Here is an 18,174-nt window from a genome sequence, read left to right as displayed (position 1 = left end):
TACACTCATAATGCTAGCGTCAGTGCACAGTAAACCAGTCAAAATTGCCCTGATGAAGATGACAGACGGTCATCGAAACGTCGGCTTGTGAAAAATAAATAAAATAAATCAAAGAACTTTGCTATTCATATGATATGATATACTACAAAATAGATCGAACAAACAAACAAACAAACAAACAAACAAACAAAAAAGTCAATAAATTAATATTTCTAATTGTTTTATTGTTTTTGTGTTCTGGAAAGTTCTGCATCCTTCTCGGTGTTATTGGCTTGTCCCTGTTGACCAGAAACCACCCTGGCTCGCTATTAATAGTCGGTAGTGTCGCCCGACAGGGATGCATAGGGTGTACGTTACAAAATCCAAATATGGTTAGACCTCCCCCCCCCCTCCCCTTTCCTCCAATGTTGAATATGAAGCAAGAAACCCACACATGACGTTATCTCATTGCACATTTTTCTCATCTCCCAGTGGGACTTATTTCTATATATCTGTATTGAAAAGAATGTAGTTTTTGTGTCATGCTAAACATCTAACGCCAGCTGCAATAGCAGGACTCCCTGAAAGGCAGCGTTACGAAACGGGGGTGATCTGTGCCGGAGGAATTTGAACTCAACTGTCAAATATGTACAACGCCCCTGCACGGTGTCCAATGATAGTGCGAGTGACTCGCTTCCTCCGCCGGCGGCGTTATAAGTGGGTCTACCGAGAGAACAGCTGCAAACTGCAATTAGTGGAAGCCCTGTAGACGAAATCCTGCCTTGTTTTTCGTGTCCTCTTTAACCTAGAAGGACCTCGGAGTATTTCGTTTTGGAAACAAGCGTCTTGGGTACCAGAGAGGAGACAAGAGAGAGAGGGTGTCTTTCATTTGTCGACGAAAGATTTCTTTGTGGTTGCGTACAGTGCTTGAAACGAGCCCTCTCCGACTGGGACAGTGTATACGTGACGAGATTTTTCGGACGGCAAACGTACGTTCATCTAGACTGCGAGAAGGATTTGATACTATCCCCTGACTCGGGAAACTACAAGCAGAAAAAAACATGGCGAAAAGGAACATCAACTTAAAGGTAGGAAATAACCTTCCAGTTAACAAAGACGAGAAGAAAGAAATGGAGTTGTTAGAAGACGGTAAGAAATGTGACGTCCATCAAGAAGGAAGGGAAATAGAGATTGAGGACGTGGAGAAGGGCAGGAAGGGAAAACTCGACGAAAAGATCAGAAATATAGACATGGACGACGGCGATAGAAGAGCGAAAATGAAGGAGAAAGGGCGAAAAATGGCCGTGAAAGAAAAAGGAAAAGAGATGACGACGGAGGAAGTGGGGAAAGTTCTGGAAATGGAGGAAGATGGCCGACTGATCGGGGTGGAGGAAAGAGGGACCAGGACACAGATGGATCTGGGCGGGAAGAACCTTGCAATGCAGGAGGAAGGTCGCAGGGTGGCGCTGCAGGACAGGGACAAACTGATGCAGCTGGAGGAAAAGGGGAGCCGGATGGAAATGGACGAAGATGACAGGATGATGGCAATGGAAGAAGATACAAGGTAAAAAAAAAAGAAATTCCTCCTCGTATGTAGTCGTGATTTAAAGATGAATTTCTTTTATTGTTGATTCTACACAGCCAAACATTGCCGAAAGCTATTCTCCAAGCATCTTATTTGCCTTTGTCCTTTGTATAATGTATATATAAGAGATTGGCGCTTTCAATGGAGTCCAGTGGCAAATAGATGCTTATTACGTCTATTGTAAGATACATGTAACAACGCTACACATTTGCCTTGTGATTGACTAGTGGGGGAGGGGGGCATTTTACCCCTGACAGCGAGAGATAGACATTGCGTAACACAGGCTAGTAACTAGCATGTTATCCAACAAGCCAAATCATGCTTATGCAAGTAATATTTTGGGATTATTCTAGAAAGAATTTAGGTAATGCTATCTACTAATTTTCGTGATGGTTTTTATTTTAAAAACATTTTTCAGAACGTTTTAAGGCATCCAATGCAGTTTCAGAATGACAAAAGAAAAACAAATGTATTCTGGATGAGGATATATGTCTGGAAATCATATTTCCTGCTCATTTTTTGCCATCATTTTATATTTTAAGCGTTCGAAATAGCCCCGAAACAAGTGTCGCGTCTCTTTATTTTCGGGTTCATACCATATAATAGTCTTACTTAAAATAGTCTATAATGCAAAACAAGCAACTGTTTTCCTTTTGCGGCATCACGTTTTGCCTCAAAGTTGTCATGCTATAGATTTGATTCAAGTTAATACTAGAACTAGAAAATTGATTTTTAAGATTCAGTTTTGCTACCCTGGAATAACGCTGGATGCCTTTACAATAGCAAAGGTAAACTTATACTATATACTTATTACTATATACTGATGTTAAAGGTATATGGAGATCATATTTTCAGCGACCACGTCAGGATAAGCAAAGATCAAAAGATTACGAACGTGAATCGGCAAGAGTCACGGGCACGTGACATTACTTACACCAGATCTAGACTTGACGGATACATGTCTCTTGCATTCACGTTCGGAAGCTATTATGTATTATATTGAACATTACTTATCCTGATAAATGCGACGGTGGTCGTAAAGATCGATGTGATCTCTAGATCTGTGTACCTTCGTCTCGGAATCATAGTTCAGCGTCGTACTATGATCACTACCGACACGGAATGAACTTCCATGATAATTCTATCTCTTTGATGTTTTGAACTTTGACCCACAGAAAGCTGTCGGTCAGAGAAAAGGGAAGAAAAATGGGCCTAAAAGAAGACGAAAAGCGATTGGCCATGGCCAAGGAGGGGAAAAAGATCATGCTGGATGAAAAATCAAAATCCATGGCGCTACAAGAGAAGGGAAAAGATTTAGAGCTGGAAGAGAAACAGAAAAAGATGGAGGCCGAAGACATGTGGTCAGGGAGGAAGATCGCTTCTCAGGACACCCAAAAGAAAATGGCGCTTGAAGAAAATGGCCGAAAAACCGCACTCCAAGAGCGCGAGAGAAAAATGCAGCTTGACGACAAATTGAGAGGAAAGTCCATGGAACTCGAAGAAAGAGGGAAGAGGCTTGCCGTCAAAGAAAAGGGAAAGAGCTTCGAGCTGGAAGAGGAAGGTATGAAGGAGAAACAGAGAGAGGAATTCCAGGGAGGCCACAAATCGAAGTCGCAAGAAAAAACCAAGAAGGTCCAACAGACGACCGAAGAGACAGAAGACGGCAGGAGAATGGAGCTCGAGGAGTCTCAGAAGGAGGAGGAACACAAGGAAGAAACGAAGGTGGAAAACTTCAACGGAGGGTACATGGAGACCAGCCAATCCAGCAGTAGCCAGATGACGAGTGAGAGAAGAGAAGAGAGCTACGAAGGAGGGAACATCACGATGGGCATGGCTGATTTCGACGACGAAGATTGGGGGATGGGGTTCCCACCGCAGGGCAAAGCCAGCAGAAAACCACAGAAAGGGCGCAGAAGGATGGGCTCCGGCTTCGAGAGAGAGAGCGACGACAAGATGAGAGAAATGGAGGAAGAGATGGCGAGAATGACAATGGGAGGAGCACAGATGAAGATGCAGGGAGACAGCGCCATGGAGGATTTGATGAGGAAGATCAGCAGCCAACAGGGAGGAGGAACAACAAGGAAGAGCTACATCCAGAGGGGAGGGAGTTTCTCTATGGATGAACTAATGGGATCAGGAGGGGAGTGCAGCTTCTACAGCCATGACATTGACCTCTAAAGCTCACATGACCTTCAACAACATATCCCCATGTTCAAATGGTAACCCCGCCCTTATATTTTTACATGTAAGGTCTAGGAAAATGTTGTACTTCAGATTTAAGTTCTGAAAAAATCCTATTCTTTCTTTAACCTTTTTTTTTTTAATTTCGACTGAAGTAATGACCCTCCCCCCCCCCTAAAGTCTAGGGTTGGCTGATTTTTGTTAGGGCCGGTCTGGAAGCAAAAAAAACATTTTTTTTCCTAGGTATAAGAAAGATCATGATACTTTACTGGTTATACCAGACGACAGTCGGTGTATATTTGATATTTTCTTCGTACATATTTCGACAGAGGTTGTAGAAATATAACACAATATTTTATAAAATGCACGTAAATGCACGTGTTTATATACATGCATTCTGTGACAAATTCAAAATTTAGACGTAACTTGACTTAGCCGTTTGTAAGCTTGACTAGCTAAACTGATTAGATTAAAACAAAAAACCAATCGCTGTAGAGCATGGAAGTTATCTAATGAACGTGTTTAAGGCACGTCCGTTATACATGATATCACCAAACAGTGTTACAGAGTATTAACATATTTCACAGTTCTATATTTACAAAGACCTTACAAACCGTTTTGGTCTGGCACATGTCTTTTCGTGACCAAATTTTAGTTTAAACCAACGTATTAACTGTTGTATTTTTTAATTCCACAAACTTTAAGGTAAAGAAAAATCTTAGATTTTAGTTTATAATTGAGAAGCTTAGTAATAGGTTTTGTTGTACACTAACATAACGATAAGACTAGATATCAATATAATATCTAATGTGAACCGATATATGTAGTTGAAAATCGTTAGAAGAGTTAGAGTTAGAAATATAGAGTGGTAATAATTTCTGGTTGGTAAATTCAAAATATAGTAATTTCAAAATGAATTATGAAAATGGAAAATGTCAGAATTTTGATAATATTACAGACGTTTTATCAAGCCAGCATACCGCAGGGTCTTGCTTTATTGGCGTGTTCCTGTCTGCCAACTGCAATGCGGAGAATGTCGTGTATCTGCTTACATTTGTCTGCTGCGAATGTCCCGGATTAGAACGCCATGTGGGACTGTGTAGAACCATCGAAATGTGACGCTAAACAAAATTCATTTGTTGTGATCGGAGATACTGGAACATTAGCAGTACGTCGACAGAAATAAACATGCGAAGATTTCGTTTATGGTAAGAGGGATTTCATGCTTTCTCTACGTAGTCTGGTTGTTTTAGTTTTAACACCTCTTGATGCATTTTGCAATGGCATAGATTGAACGTCTTCCGTCGACGTCGCCTGATATTATTTGTTAGCCAAAACCCTATAGATTGCATTTCAAGTGATAGCCCTGTTAACTGTACAGATCTCATCATTATGCAAATAAAGGAATTATCGGCTTCGTATCTTCTCTGTGTGTTTTTGAGAATAGCTATATATAGGTGTGAAATTTAAGCCCATGTCAAGGGCTCACCCAGGGTCACATGTCAATGACGGTAGCTTGTTTGTGTATCCGCAGCTGGCGGCTAGGAGTGACCCTTGACCTTTGATTACCAAGGTCAAGCACCAAGGTCATCTCTAAACTTTTTTAAAATCGTCTTTATTCTGTACAAGATACACAATTCACGTTTAAGGACAGCCCTTTATCTCTTGATACAGTTTTAAAGAGGATGACGCAAGGCAGATAAATTAAAAGAGATACAGTATAAAATACTATATATATTTAGTTTAATAGTGTGTGCACTTCTCTGTTTAGGTGGGCAAGCTCTGAGGCTTTGGTTTGTTTATTTTTTCGGATGTAGCCAGGGCTATAGTAAAGAGTGACGGCAATTGTTTGAAGTGCAGTGTAGTGACCAAACTCCAAGCAGATATTGGGGGCAAAAGACCGAAAGGTTTTGGCCAGAATAGCCCGGCTACCAGAAAAAGTTGGCAACCAAAAATCTACCACCCCTAACATCTGCATTACATAACTACATACCAGAGTGTATTACTGTTGAAAACATTTGTGATGGTTTCAAGTGATCATCATGTTAAAATTGAACTTTCGTGTGAAATAAAATTTGTATTCATACGAAATAATGAAGGTTACTGGTATCTAATGTTTTCGGGTAGTAGGAAGTTCTGAAGCAAATTCAGAACTGTTAACAATATTACGTTAGTTTCGCATTGCCAGATCCACGTCGTGTCCGTATATAGATAGACATATGATCGCCTGTTGATATTAATACGAAGTGACAGGCATATCGTCTGAGTCATGCCAACTACGCCGTATGATGGGCAGATAGGACGTGACAAGCCGCTGTGGTCCTGTGATCTGAGTACAGTTATGGCCGTAGCAAGTAAATTTTATGGATGGCATCCTCTACAGACTCCAAATCTAATGCGAGCGGGCGAAAAAAACAAGACAGGCCGAAAAAAAGAAGACATTTTAAAATTTGACTCAATCGTATCATTGCACAAATGGTTTTGATTCAGTGGGAACATCACATATACACAGACAGCATCACATATTACTGCATCAAAGTAAGAAACAAGACATTAAGAGAGCCTTTTCTTGCCTCCTCTCTTCATAGTTATCTGCCATCCACCTTCTGGCATGGCAACAGACATCTTCGCCCATTTTCCGCATATTGACCGCTGTCAGAAGGCAACGAAATTTCTAAGACTTTTTTTAAGATCAGGCGAAAATTAAAGCGCGCGTTCATGTCGTCCAAGAAAGCCAACCAGTTTCCAACTCAAGAAAATGGCGTTCGTCTGAAGGTTGAGCTGCTGAACTAAGGCAATAACTAACACAGGACGAACAGAAGACTTCTCCGATGGATTTTCATCTGTTTTAATGTATTACACGCCGATACAAACGAGTTTGAGGCAGTTTTTATAGTTCATAGTGTTTACCAAAAAATCACTACGCATTTTACGTCAGACTGTACCTGTTTTTTTTTTTTTGTAATCCATCGTCTGCAGTTTGCGATACGGTGGTTTTAAAATTGGCTGTGTCAGTATTTGAAGAATACCACAAGATGAAATTTTAAGTTGGCAAGGGTAAGAAAATGTTTCCCTCATTGCACAAATATAAACATCATTTTTAAAAGTATTCTGGGCCCTGCACCCAAAACACCCAAATTTCTTATATCCGGATCCCTATTAAACATACGTGTAAAATATGAGAAATATGTATATATAATAGATTTTACATGCAGCAACATCATAACATAACTATATTACAATGGAATTTTTACAATTTTTTCTTTTACATTTATCAAACACCTGTATATATGTATTTCTGTATATAAAAGCGCACACACAGCTGAAGCAAGCAAGCAATTCAATGCAATACATAAAATGTATATACATGCAAATAAATTCCAATCTACTCCCATTACACAAGCAAATCTTGAGGTTTTATGCTAAATAATTGTCTGTAATGTATAAAATATTGCGCTAAATCAAATTTAAAGGTGAATTCAGGGGTCGTTTTGAACATTTTCCTAGGCATTATGCATAGGTGCAGCACTTTTTCCATTCTTTTTTTTTCAAAATTCCTGAGTCATCGTAATAGATGAGCAAAAAACGTCACTCCAGAACAGTTTTAGAGCCTTTGGTGTTACTTTACCATGATTATCTTAATAGTACATATTTTCCACAAAATATGTACATGAGTACATGGAATTTGTTTTTCCCACTATTTGTTTCAATGATGTCATGATTTTGTCAACAGATTTCTAGGCATGGAGTGACATGAGATTACCACGTGTCGAAATTTCTTTAAAAAAACATGATTTTTGCAAAACTGATCAATTTTAGCACTATGTCTCTTTTTGTCTTGATTTTTTAACAGGTTTTGTTTTCCAGGACATGGCACTTATTCATGATGGCATGGTTCGTGGTTTTGTAAACATATCAATAGACTGACATGAAGTTTGTATGTCTTGACACTGCCTGAAAAGTTTGGGGAGTACATATTTTCCACAAAATATCTACATGAGTACTTGAAATTTGTTTTTCCAACTATTTGTTTTTAAGATGTCATGATTTTGACAACAGATTTCTAGGCATGGAGTGACATTAAAATTACCACGTGTCGAAATTTCTTTACAAAATAACATGATTTTTGTAAAACTGATCAAGTTTAGCACTATGTCTCTTTTTTGTCTTGTTTGCAGGGATTTGGCAGTTTTTTCACGATGGCATGGTTCGTGGTTTTGTAAACATATCAATAGGTTGACACGAAGTTTGCATGTCGCGACACTGCCTGAAAAGTTTGGGGAGGGACTTCAGGTTGGCCACGACATGAAAGTCGCCAAGGTCCAGATCGTTGAGCACAACCTTACGCAGCAGCCGCCTGAGGACCTTGTCCGACCAGGTTCGCGGTAACTCGCTCGCGCAGTGGATGTGGCTGGGCGGGGTGAAGACGTGTAACGACGTGGCCAGCATCTCTCGGAGGTTGGTGAAGATGGTTTGCGCGTGCAGGCACGCCGTCTGGCGGAGTGTGACGAAAATGTACCAGTTGTCGTACCCGCCGCTGTGGCACTCGCCCGTGTCGTCTGTCGGGTCCGTTGTCACCACTGCCACGTCCTCTACATCAGGGTGCTGTGCGAAGATAAAAAAATGTTTTCCGTTTTTAGTACGTCAGCCTTTTAAACTATTCACCGAATCCTTACATCTGCTTAGAGATGACAGAAATGTAATGAGGCAGTTGATTGGTTTTAACGAAATCACGTGACTTTTTAAAGGCATTTCCTGATTGGATACTTCTTCTGGGAGGGGGGTAAACAAGCTCCTTGATCTTTGGGCACATTGAGTATATATTACATACGTATTTGCCCTTACTTTAATATAAACCTTCAGATCAAATGTTAAATGAATAATAATGAGATAATCAGATATAATTTTAAATGATACTAACCTGAAGAAGTGTTGCCTCCACGTCTAGTTGGTTGAAGACCTGTCCCATGGCGCCGGGGATGCTGACTCTGTCCTCCCGCCTGCCGAGGATCCGGTAGTACCCATCCCCGTCCCGCCGACACCGGTCCCCCGTGTAGTAGTACCCGGGAAACTGTTGGAAGTAGGAGGTGAACTTTTCCGGCTTGCCGTTGATCCCCCGCATCATCCCCGGCCATGGTGACTTGAAGACCAGGTGTCCCTCGCACGGACCTACCATCTCCGTACCGTCGTCGGTCAGAACTGCCGGTTCGACCCCGAAGAACGGCAGCGTAGCGGAGCCGGGCTTCATCGGGGTGGCTCCCGGCAGGGGTGTCATGACGTGCCCGCCGGTCTCCGTTTGCCAGTACGTGTCGACTACGGAGCAATGGTCGCCGCCGATGGTGCTCCGGTACCACCGCCATGTTGATGTCGCGATCGGTTCTCCGACGGTGCCGACGACGCGGAGAGTGTCCAGCTTGTAGTTCGCTTCAGAACCGCTAGTTGCCTTCATGTGACGTATGGCGGTGGGCGTGGTGTAGAGGCTGGTGACGCTGTACCGCCTCACCATGGAGACGATCCTATTGGCTTTGAGAGGGTCGCCCTCCAACAGGACCGTGGTGACCCCGTTCAGCAGCGGGCCGTAGACGACGTAACTCTGCCCGGTCACCCAGCCCAGGTCGGCCGTACAGAAGTGGACTTTGTTGGTAACGTTGCCGCAGTCGAAGACGTATTTGAAGGTAGTTGCTGCGTACATCATGTAGCCGCCGACTGTGTGGATTACTCCTTTCGGAGAGCCTGTCAATCAAAACAAGATGCTATATTTAGCAAATGCAATCACGAATAAATTCTTCATCGACACACAGGTCCTCCCTACATCCATGTCCCCTTGACTCCTTTCTCTCCTCCTCTCCCTCGTTCTCTTCCTCTGAATTCTTACTCCTTACCTCAGTCGTAGCGACCGATTTGGACTACCCTTCCTGTCATGCCAGGGTCGCTACTTGGCGTACCTGCCTGCAAGTTCTTACTTCGTTAGCGCTAGGCAATAACTCCTGCCCCCTGATGTTGGAGGGAAAGCAACCAGCCAATCACGTCTCCAACTATGATTTGTACGTAACGTGATTGGTTGTTAAAATCAGCAGTAAGTGTGGTTTCTGATTGGCTGAAGACTGGGCCAGCGCAAGGACGAAACGCAAGGCCCATGCTGGATGGTACATAGAAGTGACGTCCCTGGCATGAGACGATACTAGTACTACGCGATTTTACTCTGTCTTCTCCCCTTCCTTAAAATAAAATCCTTGCATTTTTTAATCTCTGTACTCACCAGTAGAACCACTTGTGTAGAGAATTAGCAGGGGGTCCTCTGCATCCATCCATTCTGGTTCACACTCGTCGTCCACTCTCTCCATCTCTTCCTGCCACCAGTAGTCTCTTCCGTCACACCACGGGACGCTGCTCTCTTGCGACCCGGTTGCTTTCGGCCAAGTGTCCTGGTCACCGACGCCAACACGCCGCACGACGACACAGAAGCGCACGAAGTGTTCCCTGCCGCAGAGTTTCAAGGCCCTGTCTACCTCAGTCTTCACGGGCTGCCTGCCGCCGTCTTTACCGGCAAAGTCAGCGGTGATGATGGCGGTACACTTCGAATCTTTCACCCGGTCCGCCAGGTACTCAGCCGTTGCCCCTCCGTACACAACACAGTGCACGGCACCGACGCGTGCACAGGCCAGCATGGCGACTACCTGCTCTATCGTCTGTGGCATGTAGATCATCACTCGGTCGCCTCTCCTGATCCCTTTAGCTTTCAACATGTTCGCTGCTCGACAGACCAGGGTCTTCAGGTGGTCATACGTCACTTCCCTTGTTTCCACGTCGTCGTCCCCTTGCCACTGTAACGCTGTGGAAGACCCAAGGCACTTCTCCCGAATGTTCTTCTCCAGTAGGTTGTAGGTGATGTTCGTTGTCGCCCCAGGCATCCATCGTACGAAAACGTCACCGACGTTGGGGTCGAAGTTGTGTTCGACAAACTTTCCTTTTGGACCGGTTTCCCAGTGGAACTCTTCGGAGATCTCTCGCCAAAACTCGCCGGGGTCTTCTATGGACCTTCGATAAGTACTGTTGTAGTCGTCCATGCTGGAGACGTGAGTTGTGAGACTCATTTCAGCTGATGGGGATATAGGGAGATCCTCTTGATCCTGTTCTGAGGGACATCCTTGCTTCTGTTCGTATTCTTCTTCGGACGGGAAGCCTTGCTTCGGTAGATGTTCCTCTCCCAATTGGCTCTTTAGTTTGTCTTCTGCTTTTTGGATGGTGGTGCCTGTTGCTTCGGTAGTATCCTGTTGTTTCCCGTCGTAGCCCATGTGTTCGCACTTGTCAAAGCACACGTCAAAGGATGCACGGTATCTTGTGTCGTCATTGTGTTTCCGAAAACCTTCCCATACCTTTCTGTCAACCCCTAGCAAACGCAGACTGGGCATGCTGAACACCATTCTAGGCATACTGCTGAGGGGGTTCCCTTTGATGTGCAACTCCACAAGGTTGCTGCACTTCACGATGTCTTGGGGGACACCTTTCAGATGGTTCTTATCCATGGCCAGAACCGTGAGGTTTTTCATCTTCGGAAGAAGCCCGGTTGGGACGGATTTGATCCTGTTACAGCAGAGAAAGACTTTCTTCAATAGTGGGAGGTGCTGGAGAACTTCGGGAAACTTTGTCAGATGGTTGCGGTTGAAGTCGACCACGGTGAGGTACCCAAGGTCTGGAATTCCGGCTGGGATTTTCTTCAGCTTGTTCTTCGGTGCTGACAGGCATGTTAGATTCGGCAGGAGACCCAATCCATCCGGTATCTGGCGCAACTTGTTTCCAGCAAGGTATATCTTCGACACTCTGGAGCGCTGAGGAATTAGAGTTAAGACGTTCTCAAGTGTGATCAGATCTTGGTGCATGTTTTGAGCGAGCACTTCGAGGGTCGGTACATCTTCTGTGCCTCTGAGGTCCACAGTGCAGTCGGTGAAGGCGACAGTAGTAAGGGTGGCCCATCGCGAGTCTGTCTTGTTCGGGAGGCACGTCTTCTCGGTAAGACTGTTGATGGTGGTCTTGAATTGAAGAGAATGCCCTCCGTCTGTTTTCTCCCATATGAAGCCTTCTCCCTCTTCTGCTGTGCCACTTTTGGGGCTGTTGGCGTGGAGCTCGACTCCGCAAGATGTCGCTGCTTGTGAAGGTACCTCTGTAATAGAGATTACTTCATTGTGAGAAACCTGTAATTACAACACCGTGAACATGAAAATTGATACTATGTTGAGATGACAAGAAACCGATATTAAAATATCTCTGTATCAAAAAGAGCTACCAGCCAATCAAGCTTCCTGCTGACCGTAGGCGGCGACATGATTGGCTGTCTACTAGCCAATCAAGTTGCCTCTTGACGGTAGGCGGTGTCATGATTGGCCCCAACAACGGGATGGGCAGCATCTTATTGGTTTACGGTTAAACAGTGCTAACGCAGCGGAAAAGGAAGATCGCACGCTGGAACATTGCCGTTGCTATAGCTTGACATATACAAGCGGTGGCCCCAGCAAAAGTGTATATTAGTCGCCACTTGATTGGCGATCACTTACCGGGTATGACGTAGTCGATTCTGACGTAGTGGTCTTTGCCGTATGCTCCGATCACTACAGGTACCACGGGAACGGTTGTACTGAGGGGCTGCGATGGGAGGAAGAGAACGTCTACGTAGCTAGTCTCGAGTGCAGTGATGACTCGGACAGGTCTCTGTAGCACCTCTGCCATCGCTGACATCGCCGACTGCTCTCCGATAGCCGACACATCTCCGGAGGTGGTCTAAGTTCAGAAATCACATAGATTCAAACATTACAGCCAGTTTCAACTACTAGTATCATAAGTCTACTGGGCATACTTGAACCACCAAATAAATATGTTGAATAAAAACCATACTTAACAGACATACTAATGCAGCAAAAGTAGACATCGTGGTATGCAGATATAGATAATTTTTCAGGAGGCATTGATGTCGCTGTTGTTTTTTCTTTGATGTGGCAGTCTTAAGGTGGTTACATGTACATGTATGTATGAGTGGTGACATATATTCCTTAATAAAAACATTAATACATTAAGCTTTCAGAGTAATACAGGGCTGGGCTTGACAAGTTATATAATAAGCCATAGGTGATCCAAAGACGCTGCAATTTAAGTCATGATAAGTAAAATATTATTATTTTTTGTTTCCATTTCTTGGCAAGGCTTTAATAGAACCATGGTCTACCGAACTTTTTCCGTCACAAGGCATACGACTGGCATAAGATTTTTTAACAATGTGCTGTCGTAAACCTGTCGTAAGTAGTAGGGTATTACCTGTGACCAGTGTAGTTGAAAAGCATCGCGTTGTTCTGGATTCATGATGTCTTCCATGACAGACTGGAGGTTGCTGTGGTTTGACGTACTGTCGTTAACAACCCTCATTCCGGACAGGTTTACGTACTGCCGCAGTCCTTCCAAACCTCCTGCCGTGGTGACGCCGGGCCCGGCCTGAAGCACTGAACAACCCAACAAATCCGTACTTCAATGACATGTTTCTGTGTTGTATGTAATGCTCAATTGCACCGGCACCCGCATCGGGTGTAGTCCGCAGCCGGGTGATCGCTCTGAAGTGGATCGTGAGGGCACTTGCTGCCGTGATTATGATTACACTTTACATTTGCGCTGCCCTTGTAGATCAAGATTCCAACTGCCAGTCAAATTTAACTGGTAGTTTAAAAAAAAATTGAAAAATCCGCGGGCCTGCGCCAACCGTACCCCAAAAGTCAAAAAGAGTCCAGCAGGAGCAGAGGGTACACACACGAAAGCGCCAAAAACCAGCCCCTTAACTACCCGCCGGGGCCTTTTTCCCAATTGTGATCGTTATTATTTTACGGTATATCGTATCGTAACCTGTTTCTGGGGTGAACATGTTTACTTCAATGTATGCCTTATCCTTCAAATGATTACGTAAGATCAAGAGGCTAAGTGTGCATGCCATAAATATGTCTTCATTAAAACAAACAAACAAACAAACAACAAACAAACAAACAGACAAGCCAAGACGACTCACAGTTGAAGTTGAATGCCATCTCCCCACACTCTGTGTCAGTAATAGACGCGATACTGAAGCACAGGACCATCGACACTTTCCTCGGGTCCTCCACGTACCGGGACAGCAAACTGGTCTGCAATTTTATTAAAAAAGAAAGTATAGTATACTTATCGTCTTGTAGCGTTAATACAATACAGAAAAAATTACATTGTGCCTAGTGTATACGTACACATTTGATGCCATAATTTTACTGTTATGCCCGGTTTCATGGCTAATGTGATTCTAATGTTCTTTGCCGCTAAGCCAAGGGAAAGCTAACAGCCAATCGTGTCGCCGCCTATGGCCAAGAGGCATTGTGATTGGTCAACCAATAGCTTTGGGTCCGACAGCAGAAAAGGGAGTGTATGATTGGATGACGGCTAACCAGAGCTATCACTGCGAGATGGCTGGTATTTATACATGTGCAAGCGGCGGGTCTATCATTCGGCTAAGCCGGCTAGCCAGGCAAGCTTTTCCCGTGTGTTTTCGCGTGGCCATACCTGGATGAACCTTTGGAACTCCCCGCTTTGGCAGGACCGCAGGAAGCGCAAACGTTCCTCGGGATCTTTGGACAGCTCAAAGTCGAGCAGAACGCAGCCGCCTCTGGCAGTCTTCAACTACAGAGGTATAAGAAACATTATATAGTAAACATTAACCATGCACACCACAACAGTGCAAAAATCCAATTTTTGTATAAAGTTCATCTGAGCTGATAATTTCCATTATAATACAGGGACGGGGGGCGATATCAACTTCCTACAACCTTTGAACTATTGCTGACGTCAGACATACATATGAAGTCACGTGTCATTAGCGACTGGGTCAGTTATCTGAAGAAGACTGCGTGATTCAGTGATTTTTTTTTTTTTGCGTTGGGGAAGAGTTCAAAAACAAAATCCAGTTATTCATGGTTTATCTTGCATACCACAAGGTAAGGAAAACTCTTTACCTGTGTGCCAAATGCCTTGAGACCACTGACAAAGTCTTTACGCTTGTCTTCGTCCTGTAGGTCATTCAGCATCTGCTGTTCGTCTTCTGGGTTGGTCAAGTTAATAAGCATCCTCATCGTGTCTGAGGACAGAGTGTAAGGTTTCCAGACAATCATGTCAACATATCTTCTACCGTTACGTGTACATATAGTATCAAATGATTTTAAATCAAAATATTTCAGTTAAAGGAAAAATAGTAATATGAAATGTACCTGGATTCAGCCCTTGAAATTTTCCTCCAGGGTGGTGTTCGTGATGCTGTGTGGAGTTGATTGTGTTCTGGTTTCCAAATTGTATGTTGTTGCAGTTGTTCATAATTATGATACTATTTTGCGGGAACGGATACCCTGCTTGTGGTAGGGTGCCTGGATTGAAGCCCGGTATAAACATGAAAGGTGCAAACCCGGCTGCTTGTGGAGGAACCTGCGGTAGTGACTGTGGAGGAACCTGCGGTAGCGACTGTGGAGGAACCTGCGGTAGTGACTGTGGAGGAACCTGCGGTAGTGACTGTGGAGGAACCTGCGGTAGCGACTGTAGAGGAACCTGTGGTAGTGACTGTAGAGGAACCTGCGGTAGCGACTGTAGAGGAACCTGCGGTAGTGACTGTAGAGGAACCTGCGGTAGTGACTGTAGAGGAACCTGCGGTAGCGACTGTAGAGGAACCTGCAGTACATCAATAGTTCCTACGTCGTCAGACGAAGACGGCATACTTTGCCCGCCCTCCATTCCAGACTCAGTCTCCAACTCGTTGCTTTCTTCCTCTATGCCTTCACAGCTAGACATATCTCTTGTCGATAGCCTTTTATTTTCTCGAATATTTGCAGAGCCACTGATCACTTCTCTACTGTGCCTCCGAAACTGTGGCAGATTGTTAGTTTGATTCGCGACAGTCTTCGGCGACAAGTTCTTTTTGTGTAGAGTTTCAACTTTTGGCTTTTCTCGAATCTGTGAATTCGCCTTTGTCGCACTAGTAACAGTTGGCTTTTGGTGATTGTTTGCTGTGTTGTCGTTTGCCTCTTCAAACACCCCTTCCGATGATTTGCGATGGACATTGTCCTCTGACCGGGCACGAGCGATGCGGCTTCGCCACGACGTTTGGTTAGCATCCAAAACCTTCAGAGATTGGCTTCTTTTTAAGCTTTTGGCAGTGCATGGTGTGATGTTATCATTTTCGTCCAAGCTTTTTGACTGAAGTGCCGACATGGAAAGGGACCGCCCCCTGCCTTTGTTTTTGCTAGTTCCGTTTCCTGGAGGCACAAGTTCCACTGGATAACCTGTCATTTCTGTATCTTGTAGCATATACCTTGGCAATCAAATTATTCTTAAAAAGGCTTTCACATTCAATTTTACAGAGTCGTGATTTTCCTGTAAACACCACGGATGTTGTCTTAATTATAAGGCACAGTCACATATGTTTACTTGTCAGTACTGACGTCTTTTCAACCTAGATATTTGGCGGTTACGCGTTTTACTTCCGACGTTGATATCTATCTTCTTGCTTTGTACCTTGTTGCTCCGCATTTACGTGAAACCTGCAATACAATGAATCATTGTAATAAACCAATTCATAGAGACTGATAATTACAGCCATTCTTAGCCACATGTTCTATAACACGTTGCAGCATTCAGATTTCAAACGTCAATGTTATTCATACGTGAAATGTGATATTCCGTTTTAACACCTGAGCCCTACTTTCTCTCAGAATCTTACTTTCTCTATGCAGTCTCCGTTTCATGCTCGGAAGGAAATGACTTTGGAAAAACTGACAAGATCTGTACACGCATTTTTAGGTCATTCGCTTCGAACATGCGTTTAAAATGACAACGAAGATATTAGCCATTGAAAGAACATCCTTTCTTAATTGAAATCTTACTGGTGTTGACACTATTATTGAAAAGGGTTATTTGGAGTCCATGAAAATAGGCTACATAACCCCCAACCCTTTGGAATAATGGAACAACCCAAGTGTGTACGTCATCAGACTGTACCACGGTACCACCTCGTATTGAAATGGGGGTATGTTTAGAATGGGTGCCCGTGTTTGCATGGGATGACGCATGATCTTTCCCTTTCAAGTTTAAGCTCTTGTCGCGATACTTGACAAAGGGAAATCCTTTGTTTGGACAGTGAGGTACTTAGTATATACAACCGGAAATTACCACCCTGCACAAATAGTGTTCTGTATATTATTAAATTATTAAGTATATTTTGGCAACCTACATCATTAAGTGTACATTGTTCTGTCGTATATTCTTTGTCTTAAAACATATCGTCATAGCGTTAACGATATATGTATTAATAAAGAATCATTCGGCTGGTGTCATATTGCCGATTGCATCGAAAAATACTAAGTATTTACATGTATTCACTAGTAAATTATTACCAAGAATTATCTAATGATTTTTAGCAGAATAATAAAGATTTTTAAATTCCATTCCACCAATGTTTTGTGATATTTCCTTTTCCGGCCTGTCCCTTCTTTTTTCATCGTTCTAAAGCATTATAACTTAAACGTTGAAACTGTCTCCCTTTACCCTTTGAAATGGATTACCCGGTTGCTATGACCCGAAGCAACGTGACTCACGGCTTTTCAATCGTGTTTTTGAAAACATCACATTGTACCTTGTCCTTTTGACCTTTCATCATGATTAGATATTGAACAATAGAGGCAAGTGCGCAGTGCAAAGTGGCCCTGAGCCGCATTTTTAAAAGATATGGCATTAAAATAGAAATCATGTGTTTTAAATTCACAAAATATTTCCGTAATAACCCATAATGACAAACTATGATAGCGGAGAGCGTATAAGTCTTAAATTATAATAGATAAATTTCAATAGATAGCTTTAAACAATGTCTAGAGCTAGAAGTTCAAGGGTTAGGTGTAACAAGTCGATCGGTGTAAGATAGCCAGCTGCCGCCGCGCCGCGTGCCTGCGAAGCTGGTGTGTTACGCCGAAAGGCGGTTATTCCGGCTATACAGATACAGATACAGAAATTAGACTTTCAAAATAATACTGTCACGCGTTTTTACCAACTCAAAGGCCAGACAGAGGCACCTTAAAGATAATTCCTTCCAATATCTGCTTGGAGACCACAAATGAGTAACAGGAAACCACAACAACCACAACACTAAAACCTTGTCAATTTCAGCTTACAGTAAATGAACCAGAGAGACTATATACAGACCCTGCACATGTTTTGCACGCATGACTCAGCAATGGCTGACCCATAGCCTGGTAACCAGACCTTCGCTAAGGCTTACCACGGTAGCTATTACGGAGTACTGCCCGTCCACCCAGTTTTTTTACGGGTTCGCCAAGCCAGGAGAGGCCTCTATATATTATAGAAGAACTTAATTGACACAACAAAAGTACAGC

The 18,174-nt window shown here is 43.5% G+C and overlaps 3 protein-coding genes across 3 annotated transcripts; 1 reads left to right on the top strand and 2 right to left on the bottom strand.

Annotated features, from left to right (window-relative positions):
• Positions 1–663: 663 nt before the first annotated feature.
• Positions 664–5,121, top strand: LOC109486130 (trichohyalin-like). Its single transcript, XM_019789829.1, has 2 exons — positions 664–1,543; positions 2,740–5,121. The coding sequence occupies exons 1-2, from the start codon at positions 1,041–1,043 to the stop codon at positions 3,740–3,742; spliced, it is 1,506 nt and encodes a 501-aa protein (XP_019645388.1). The 5' UTR covers positions 664–1,040; the 3' UTR covers positions 3,743–5,121.
• A 2,467-nt stretch (positions 5,122–7,588) lies between these two features.
• LOC109486107 (acetyl-coenzyme A synthetase, cytoplasmic-like) lies at positions 7,589–13,211 on the bottom strand. The gene is made up of 5 exons (XM_019789797.1): positions 13,052–13,211; positions 12,298–12,520; positions 10,005–11,906; positions 8,667–9,478; positions 7,589–8,350 (listed from the first exon to the last, which is right to left on the bottom strand). Exons 1-5 carry the CDS (start codon positions 13,157–13,159, stop codon positions 7,940–7,942), a joined length of 3,456 nt encoding a protein of 1,151 aa, XP_019645356.1. The 5' UTR covers positions 13,160–13,211; the 3' UTR covers positions 7,589–7,939.
• A 170-nt stretch (positions 13,212–13,381) lies between these two features.
• LOC109486075 lies at positions 13,382–16,326 on the bottom strand. The gene is made up of 5 exons (XM_019789763.1): positions 15,010–16,326; positions 14,758–14,879; positions 14,309–14,425; positions 13,788–13,902; positions 13,382–13,404 (listed from the first exon to the last, which is right to left on the bottom strand). The coding sequence occupies exons 1-5, from the start codon at positions 16,094–16,096 to the stop codon at positions 13,382–13,384; spliced, it is 1,464 nt and encodes a 487-aa protein (XP_019645322.1). The 5' UTR covers positions 16,097–16,326.
• Positions 16,327–18,174: the final 1,848 nt, after the last annotated feature.

The sequence above is a fragment of the Branchiostoma belcheri genome, unplaced genomic scaffold (assembly GCF_001625305.1).
Source record: "Branchiostoma belcheri isolate BF01 breed outbred unplaced genomic scaffold, Haploidv18h27 scaffold8, whole genome shotgun sequence".
NCBI classification, from domain to species: Eukaryota; Metazoa; Chordata; class Leptocardii; order Amphioxiformes; family Branchiostomatidae; genus Branchiostoma; species Branchiostoma belcheri.
The sequence above is the reverse complement of the archived record's forward strand: the minus strand, read 5'-3'. Positions and strand labels throughout refer to the sequence as shown.

What these genes read in the sequence shown, in the direction of transcription:
- LOC109486130 (XM_019789829.1), top strand. Translation starts at nt 1,041, where the DNA reads ATGGCGAAAAGGAACATCAACTTAAAGGTAGGAAATAACCTTCCAGTT. An exon ending in GCAATGGAAGAAGATACAAG is followed by an intron (nt 1,544 to 2,739) that starts GTAAAAAAAAAA and finishes TTTGACCCACAG; the next exon opens with AAAGCTGTCGGTCAGAGAAA.
- LOC109486107 (XM_019789797.1), bottom strand. Translation starts at nt 13,159, where the DNA reads ATGAGGGTTGTTAACGACAGTACGTCAAACCACAGCAACCTCCAGTCT. An exon ending in TTCAACTACACTGGTCACAG is followed by an intron (nt 12,521 to 13,051) that starts GTAATACCCTAC and finishes TTCTGAACTTAG; the next exon opens with ACCACCTCCGGAGATGTGTC. An exon ending in TGGAGGCAACACTTCTTCAG is followed by an intron (nt 8,351 to 8,666) that starts GTTAGTATCATT and finishes ATCTTCGCACAG; the next exon opens with CACCCTGATGTAGAGGACGT.
- LOC109486075 (XM_019789763.1), bottom strand. Translation starts at nt 16,096, where the DNA reads ATGCTACAAGATACAGAAATGACAGGTTATCCAGTGGAACTTGTGCCT. An exon ending in TCAAGGCATTTGGCACACAG is followed by an intron (nt 14,426 to 14,757) that starts GTAAAGAGTTTT and finishes ATACCTCTGTAG; the next exon opens with TTGAAGACTGCCAGAGGCGG. An exon ending in GATGGCATTCAACTTCAACT is followed by an intron (nt 13,405 to 13,787) that starts GTGAGTCGTCTT and finishes TTGATCTACAAG; the next exon opens with GGCAGCGCAAATGTAAAGTG.